Genomic DNA, 9,106 nt, shown 5'->3' with positions numbered 1-9,106 from the left:
GGATTTTTCCGATGCGACAATGCAAAATGTCGCGTAGACCCGTTTTGTTTGCTCAAAATATTATAAGTCACAGTGGCAAGATATGTTTACACAACCACGCACGGTATCTAAATTACGGTAGAGTTTGTTTTAAGATACATGAACATGACATAACCATTAAATACACGTAAACACAATAAAGCTTGCACGTCTCAAGGATCTGAGTAGGAAATCGTACTCCGAACCATTGCTATTTACAGTTTGTATGGCTATAACCAGTATCTCTGTTTAAGACCCACTGATCAGACAATCCCAGGGGAAGACACTAGTACTGTTCTGGCAGTAAGTACTTCATTTGATTTCTGACAGTGATCGCTAGAGGCAGGCAACAAAGCTGTCAATGCAAAAAGATAATGTAGGCAAGAACGGACGTCTTTCGTGTAACGGGCGGATGGGCAATTTTTTCATTATTAGCGGGGAAAGTGTCCAAATTCTCTTGCTCTGCGGCAATATGAAGAAAGGCAAAATAGGTAGACAGGGAGTATGATTAGTCTATTACCCGAAATATTACAATTGTGAGGAGAAAACTATGTAGATGGTAGTGGGAACTTCTTTTCTCGGAGAGGGCGCAGTAAGTAGGGTTTTGTTGGGGTTTTTTTTGGGGGGGGGGTCGAGAGAAGAAGAGTAAGGAAACTTCCTTCTGGATATAGGGTAAACTAACTGGATGGAGGATATGTTTTTTAAATCATAGCGGTGGTTTCGAATAGTATATAAACTCTAATTTTGTTCGAACTTCGTCAGAATAGCATATTAATGGTTGAAAGCCCCCCTGGATAACGTTTCTAAAAATCGACTGTAGACTGTCCCTGTTTAAAGCTTGTGTATCTGAACATATAGCACACTACAAACTGAAATTGCGAAGCTCGCAGCAATTATATTACCATGCCCTGCCCGTCGCATTTTGATCGGGCGAGCTGAACCACGTGACTGACCACAAATACACAGTAATGGTTTGTTTACATGCCCATGAATATGAATAATAAGATTAACAACTCAAAGTATCTTAACTTCGCAGCTCAAACGTAAATCATAATCAATCACAAAATAAAATGGAGCACTTGTAGGTCACGTTGAGATACTTTTTTCTGAAAACATCTCCGGATTTGCCAATTTTTTACAGCGCACGTGACAGTGCGTCGTGTATTGCTCAGTTTCTGGGGACCAGTTGTCGTTTGCTCCTGAAATTTTCGGAAATTTTGACGGTTTTCTTGGGTTTGCTGATAATATAATGGAAATAACAAACTCCGCTCTGACCATTAACGTTTATTTGTGGGCGCGGGCTCGAGGAAAGCCAAATTAACGGGCTCGGCAAGCCTCGCCCGTTAATTTTTGGCTTTCCTCTCGCCCTTGCCCACAAATAAACGTTAATGGTCAGCGCGTCGCCCGTTATTTCTATAATAACCCTCTAGATCTAGTGCACTCCCTGCTTCTGTAGATTTATTATACAGTTATGTACACAGATGTGTGTTCCAGCAGTTTATTAAGGCTGCATTAACAAACACCGAGCTGGAGGGGAGGGGGCGGGAGAATCCGAAAGTTTTTTTCTCCTTTTTTTTGCTCACGTGTTTACACACGTGGGCATATGTCGCAGCGATGTCTGTCTGTCTGTCTGTCTGTCTGTCTGTCTGTCTGTCTGTCTGTTGGTCCATTATCTCAAAAACGGCTTATCAGATCAGAATCAAATCTGGTACATATATTCAGTTAGCAAATGGCAAGAACTGATTAGTTTTTGATGGGTCTGGCTTGCATACTTTTTGTTCATTTGCATAATTAATGATTTTAGAAAAATGGATATATATTAAAAACAACTACACAAAATTTGATGAGATTTGCTACAAATGTTGATCACACCAAGATATATCAGCAGTGGGAACCATTAAGGGTGACATGAAAGATAAATGCTAATTTGCATATTTAATGAACTCTCCTAACTAGGGATATATGTCTGATTTGACTTGATCAAAATTAACCAAACTTGGTATGTATATTAAAGATACTATGATTTAACATTATTGAAAGTCATTAAGCGTTTTAATTTCAGCCAATTCCTAATTGCATATTTCATGAACTTTGTTAATTAGGAATATATATTTGAAATGACTGGACCAAAGTTGATGAACTTGCTACATGTATTGAAGCCACTATGATACAACATTTTTGAAAGTCATTAAACATTTTTACTTCAGCCAATTCCGAATTTGCATATTTAATGAACTTTCCCAATTAGGGATATATATCTGAATTAACTTAATTGTAGTTGTTGAAACTTACTATATACATCAAAGATACTGTGATATAACATTATTGAAAGTCAAAAGACATTTTTACTTCAGCCAAAACCTAATTTTAATATTAAATGAATTTTCATAATTAGGTATATTTATCTTAATGGACTTGATCAAAATTGATGAAACTTACTATGTATTAAAGACTCTATAATTCAATATTATTGAAAGTCATCAAGCATTTTCTCTTCAGCCAATTCCTAATTTGCATATTTAATGAACTTTCCTAATTAGAGATATATGTCTGAATTGACTTGACCAAAGTTGACAAAATTTGCTACACATATTGCAGGTACCATGATACAACATTACTGACAATCACTAAGCATTTTTACTAAAGCCACTTCCTAATTTACATATTTAATTAACTTCGCTTATTAGGGATATATACCAGGATTTACTTGATCAAAGTTGGCAAAACATGCTATGTACATTGATGATTATACCAGATACTAGATCAAAACAATATCGAAAGTCATTTCACATTTTCATGTCAGCTAATTTATAATTTGCATATCTAATGAGCTTTCACAGCTCGGCATATATGGCTTGAAGGACTTTGCCAACGGTAATTACACTTGCTAGATAAAGTGGTGATACAATAAGAGCAGTAAAATTACTTTAATATTTTTATTTCAGCTAATTACATATTTGTATACTTCATGACCTTTTAGAATTAATCGGCGGTGATTATTGTTCATTATGTTGATCATAATAATTTCAATGAAGTTGCAAACATGTGGCAAAGGTCCAAATTTACACATAACTTCAATATATAATGAAACACGTGAGCATTTACAGTTCATATCTGGTTTTTAATGCCTCCCGTAACAAATTAACAATAACATAGTTATAGTATAAAAGTGACAGTAGTTGTACCTTCCAGCCAATTTTACAGTACGTTTTGTTCTGTGTACCAACTTCAGTTTCTTGTTCTACTCCGCACAGCTTGCCAGAACAACAAATATTCTATTTGGCAATACTACTCAGTCCGTGTATGTGTGAAGACCGTAATCATTGTTATTGATGACAATGAATTCTAGTCTTCACTTGAATTTAATTTTCAAAAATAGCAATGCTAACTGCATAGATGTGGCTGTTGATAAGCTAAAAACTGGACTTAATTGTGCTTAAGAAACCGCAGTAGACACACAAATCACCAAAAAAATCGCCAAATCCCTTCAAATGCCCCCAACATACCCTTGATATTTTCATATCCCCACCCTCCCCCAACATAGGTGTTTGTGAATGCAGCCTAATAACAAGGTGTAAATTTCGCACATCTTATCATCTCCTTGTTCTTGACCAATGTGTATTATGCAAGTGCACTGCCATCGCTACACGTCAGTTATTCAAACCTAGGGGTACACGTTTAGAAGTATATCATCATTTCTGCTGCACTGTCACGTGACAGCTATGAAACACTAAAGAAAACTAAGCTAAAATGATCAGCGTATAAATTCCAGTTCAATTTACCGACTTGTCATTGGTAACAGAGCGTAGACTGTGTGACTTTCATGCATTGTGCACGTAAAGTGACTAAGTCCAGTTCATCTTTGAGCGTCAGCTTTGTTATGTCATCCCCAATTCCACAAAATTGCTGTCAAGATATTTATGAACTTCAGTTAAAATATCTGCAGACAGCACTTCATCGGCTTTAAAAGGCCAAATGCTACCTGTCCCAAGAAAGAGGAGTCAGCCCTCTATTCTCAAGTGATGAAGCGCCACCAGAAGTTTGTGACTTACAAAACATAACATTCTACTTCAGAGCAAGTCTAATCCTTTCTTCCACAAACTGCTGAAGATCACCCATGATGTAATCCACGCCAAAAAGCTGTACTGATCACATATCTAAAACATTCGATCTCCAATTTTACCATTTCTATAAATGTCTCTCTGACAACAGACTCCATCAAGAAGTGAGATCTACAGATTGCCATCAAATTCTAATTTTCTCTTCTCGTGTCTTTTGTATGATGTCACTTTATTATGGTTAGTGTACCTGTGCTACCCCCCAGGGCATCAAGGTCAAGGTGGCTTTGAATGTCATTATTTTGCTTACCTTACGGAATGCAAACGATGATATAGAATATCAGTGTCACAGAATACCGCCACTGAATATAGCAGTCTGAGCCTGCTGCTTTCTTGGTATCTCTTCCTGTAGGTTTCAGTATGCACAACAACATAATGTGACAGACCTTGATAACAACCCAAAATTTACAGGAAATAGGTCTACAGTCAAGGATTTGGTCTCTTTTAGCTGATGGTCTAATGTCATTCTATGCCCTCACTCTATCAATCATAATATTACTGATATTAATAGGGTAGGCACTTCTACAACACCATATATCCACATGTCCACAGATATCTAACATGACAATTTGATATGCATCAATTATCAGGGAGTGAATTCAATTAGCCACATGTTAATGACAATTATCTAAAAGAAGTTTTTATTATAATAAACTGAAAAATGAAACAGTTATATTCCATATTAAATGATTTCACTGTGTCAAAACAAAAATGTCAAATGTGAAAAAATGACTTATGCATTCAAATAATTACCGTCATAGCAGAGTAATAGTCTTTCATGATCTGACCTCGTTTACAATTCTATTTGCGATCCAATGTGGCACTCCTAAATCTCTGGTTCTGGCATCAGTGCTTGTTAGCATTGACTCTTTACATGATGGCAGTCCTTTATCCTCCTGTGAAAGTTCAGTCACGTTTGTTTAAAGTTAAAGCTGATAAGGAACCTGCCCTTTTTACCGAAAGAGTTTCATACAGTAGTCATTGGGCCTTTGACATCATCTGTCATACAGTAATGTACCAGTATCCATTGTATGGGCACAGTATTATAAAGGAACTTCAACAGACATTTATACGTGTACTCGTAAACTGACGCTGTAGATGATAACAGACAGGTTTCAGGGTAAGATCAGCTAATATATGAGACGAGATGACGATGAAAAGCAGACTTCATTCTGTCCATCGATGTGTACAGTTTGGTGCTGCACACACATAGTACAGTCTCATTCCCTCCTGAAATGAAAGAAAGGATTGCGTTTAGTATTTTTCATCTCTTTTTTGATCTCTGAGGGAGAATGTACCTCCAATGGCAGATACTCAGAATCTCAAATCTTTACAATACTGTTCTGAATACAGCTATAGCAGGTCATTCTCACTACAACCCATGGGAAACCCCTCCCCCCCCAAAAAAAAAATTAAGTGAAAGCAGCTATCTGGCAATCATTCTTCCCACACATCATCACAATCTTATTACTGGTAGGAAGATGAATATAACTGCACACTACAATTTTACATCTATATGGTTTTTTTTTCTTTCTGAACATTGCACAAATACAATGCTTCCATAAAGTATACAGGAGTTTACTCCATGATTACAGAGTATATATGACATTGATTTAAAAACATACTTAGGCAATTTTGTTTCTAAGCAAGGTACACCTACCAGATTCCACTCAGTTCTAAATATTCACTTAAACATTTTATATACCAAAATTATCTTACTTGGTCTTTAAGTTTTTGACTTATGAGTTCTATAAAATTTGGTCAACAGACGGAAGGACAGACTGACACAGTGATGACATGGGCCCCTTGCCCATGGGAGCCAAAGAAGACATCTGCACAACAGGCACATAAAAATGGCTTTTCCACATCTTATGGAATTGAATTTGACTTTCACCATGGATACAACATTGACCACGGACCAATGATTAACTGGTTAATGAATTGAAATGAGTGACTATCTGACCTCTGCCCTAGCCGACTGTGATTGGAAGAACACGGCTTCTCTCTGTCCACATCTCGGACACGGATGGTCTTCTGTCCTCGGCAAGGTTGGGTCTGCGATCACATCAGCAACTATCTGAGTTAATTCACTGTGTGACAAAAACAAAGGTATACTAATTTCTGGATATTCTGCAGAAAAGAGACTCTAGAGGTGACTTGAGGACAGTGTGATTGCTGCTTTTGAGATTGTTTCCCCTTCACTAAATTTTGATCACTTGGTCATGTGACTAAAATAAAACTATCTCAACACCCTGATGCTGCACCAACATTGCACAAACAAAATCATGACTCTAGATGACAGTAAATATTTGGTAAAATTCCTTCAATACAGGACATTCAGTGCAAATATAAAATGATAACCAAGACATTCGGGTCCATTGGAACCTCTTTAGTTATACATGTAGTCTCACACAATAATATTGCTCTCAACTATTCAGACGAGCATACTGCCGACAAACCAAAAATGGTTCGGTGAAAAGTACGTTAAATGGTATAGTTAACCACAAACATTCATGAAACTGATCACACAAAAAGCACCTTCATGCAGTGCATATATTCACAAGTTGAGAAAACATCAGCTAAATCAGGTGAACCCTCATCCGTCACAATAACATTACGCACACAGGCAAATATGAGACAAAATTCAGAAAAAAGTGAGTGGAATAAGTCAAAAAAGCTTCCTTAATTTTGAACAAATGTCAAAGAAATAGCAGTATCACTCTCCTAGATTTCATTTTGTTTACAATCATTTAAATTGTTGAAGTGTATGTAGATCTAGTCATCACTTACTCAACTTCATGCTGGATTTTGTTGACATATATACAAGTGTTATCAGCTTCCTGTTGGTAGTCACAGTTCCGACACTGAGGAGGGAAAATGATATTATAAGAATTACTACAAGGAATGCCAAATGGACAAAGCTCAACAATTTGGTCAAAATAATATACATTTGATCGGAAAATAAATACCAGCAAACTGAAGCTTGTCTGTGAGTAAAAATTATGGGGACAATGTTTTTACAGCTTAACATGTTCATCTGCAATTACAAAACACATCTCCACAAAGGGTTACTCACTCAATGGTGAAACATTTCCATGTTTCCATCCTGCTACATATATAAGGACCGTTACTACAAAAATCTTATAAAAATCAGATGTAGAGATGGAGTTGTTTCTGCTTAGTATCACTGGTCTGTGGACAGCTACATGAATACGGCAAGAACAGGCAAAGATTGATATGTCCCCATCTCTATGTCTGACTTTCATTAGATTGCAGAAAATCCTCTTTCATTGAAAAGGTGCAAATATAATTTCTCCTAACATCAACTTATCAAGGATACTCTTTTTCAGCTGTTGGGCAGCCTTGGCCTTGGGCCTTCAAGAATTGATATTCAGCTTCACATATTGCAAGCATGGCAGTTTGTTTCGAGAATATGTGGTCACAATTTGAAGGAGGACATGGAGATGCTTAGGGACAAGCTTTGGCATTGTGTCATATACATGTAAACATAGATTTAACATTTCTTCCTTGCCGTTCAAATCAGGAACACAAGGTCAGTCACCAGCATTCTCTATTGAATGTACTTTGCGGGGCTATGCTGGAGACTGTACAGTACCAGTCGTGGAATTTTTTACATGCAATGTTCAGTAAATTACAAAAAAAAATGAACTTTGACCCAGGGTTATTCAGAGAACTGGACGGCCGCTTTCATTTCTGTCAGAGCATGGATGTACAATATCCATGGTCAGAGTCACTTACCGCATAGAGCAGCACCTTACTTTCTTTGTCTTCTTTAGGATACAACATATTATTGCTGTTACAGAAAATAACGAAGAGATATATGAGTTCTCAATATCTTGTAAATATGATGTACACCACTGCTGATATGTGTACAGTGTTCATGTTGAGACAAACAATTAGCAGTTTACATCACAGGAAACTAGAGGTCAATGTACTTCGACAGGTACATAAAAAGAACAAATCGCAATGCTTGAAAATTTAAGACGAGTTTGCTTGATCTAATGTCCCCTGAAATATAATTACAACTTTACACCGCACTCTCCTTCCCCGCTTCTACCACAGACACGGAGTGTTGTTTTTTTTTTCTGTGCTTCTACCAGCTCCGCGCTTCAGCCCACATGGCACAGATTCAGTAAATACACTAACAGAACAGAATGACCTACCACTCTTGACAGAATTTGATGCCAACAAACCCGGGCCCAGCGCTTGGTTTTTCGATACCAAAATCCATGCTGACCTATGCTTGGCGTATTTTAAAATGACGTCCGCAGAAAATGACGACGGCAGTGCAACAAACTGTTCAGACGTTTTCCCTGACTTAGCGTCTTTTGCTCATGTTTTTGTATGTCGAGACAACTCCAGCTTCGGGTTCAAATTTAATTTTGGATGGCTCACTTTAAAGGTTGTATATGGTCCTCGGTAGCGTAACATACATATGTTCTGGCCACAAGTTATTCTACGCAAAGACTTTGAGCGTATATTTTGCATACGGTCCCTCGACAAACCGTACTTTGCATTATCAACTGTCTCATATACCAAATTGGAAATACGCGATGAGGCATCTGCTTTGAATATGAAACCGAACCTGGTCATTAGTTCTACTTCCTGTGAAATCCTGTTGCGAACACGTCCGGTTGGGGGCGCACTACAAGTACATGCCGCTGCTGAGTTGTAGGACTAAACACTCAGTGTCCAACCCAAGAGGACATGTAGAAAGGGAAGAAAATCATCTTGATAGCGTCATTTTCTTGAAGCTTTTACAATTTATTCACGGAGAGAAGCCACTTTAAAAACTACATTCCAAAATTGTGTTAAAAATGCGAAAAATTGATAAAATTTGTAGGATAGTTTTAGGCCTATTTCTTTGTAGGCTAACAGAACATGAAAACATGCTGACATGGCATATTGTCTTCATGCTTTTGGTAAATATTTCGTTCTTTACTTCATTG

General features: G+C 37.3%; 1 protein-coding gene across 1 annotated transcript; it reads right to left on the bottom strand.

The window, feature by feature from the left end:
- Positions 1–4,750: 4,750 nt before the first annotated feature.
- LOC139150064 (DNA-directed RNA polymerase II subunit RPB9-like) lies at positions 4,751–8,517 on the bottom strand. Its single transcript, XM_070722217.1, has 5 exons — positions 8,321–8,517; positions 7,896–7,950; positions 6,927–7,000; positions 6,100–6,226; positions 4,751–5,366 (listed from the first exon to the last, which is right to left on the bottom strand). Exons 1-5 carry the CDS (start codon positions 8,386–8,388, stop codon positions 5,304–5,306), a joined length of 387 nt encoding a protein of 128 aa, XP_070578318.1. The 5' UTR covers positions 8,389–8,517; the 3' UTR covers positions 4,751–5,303.
- Between the last annotated feature and the right edge of the window lie 589 nt (positions 8,518–9,106).

Source organism: Ptychodera flava, chromosome 14 (assembly GCF_041260155.1).
Source record: "Ptychodera flava strain L36383 chromosome 14, AS_Pfla_20210202, whole genome shotgun sequence".
NCBI classification, from domain to species: Eukaryota; Metazoa; Hemichordata; class Enteropneusta; family Ptychoderidae; genus Ptychodera; species Ptychodera flava.
The sequence above is the reverse complement of the archived record's forward strand: the minus strand, read 5'-3'. Positions and strand labels throughout refer to the sequence as shown.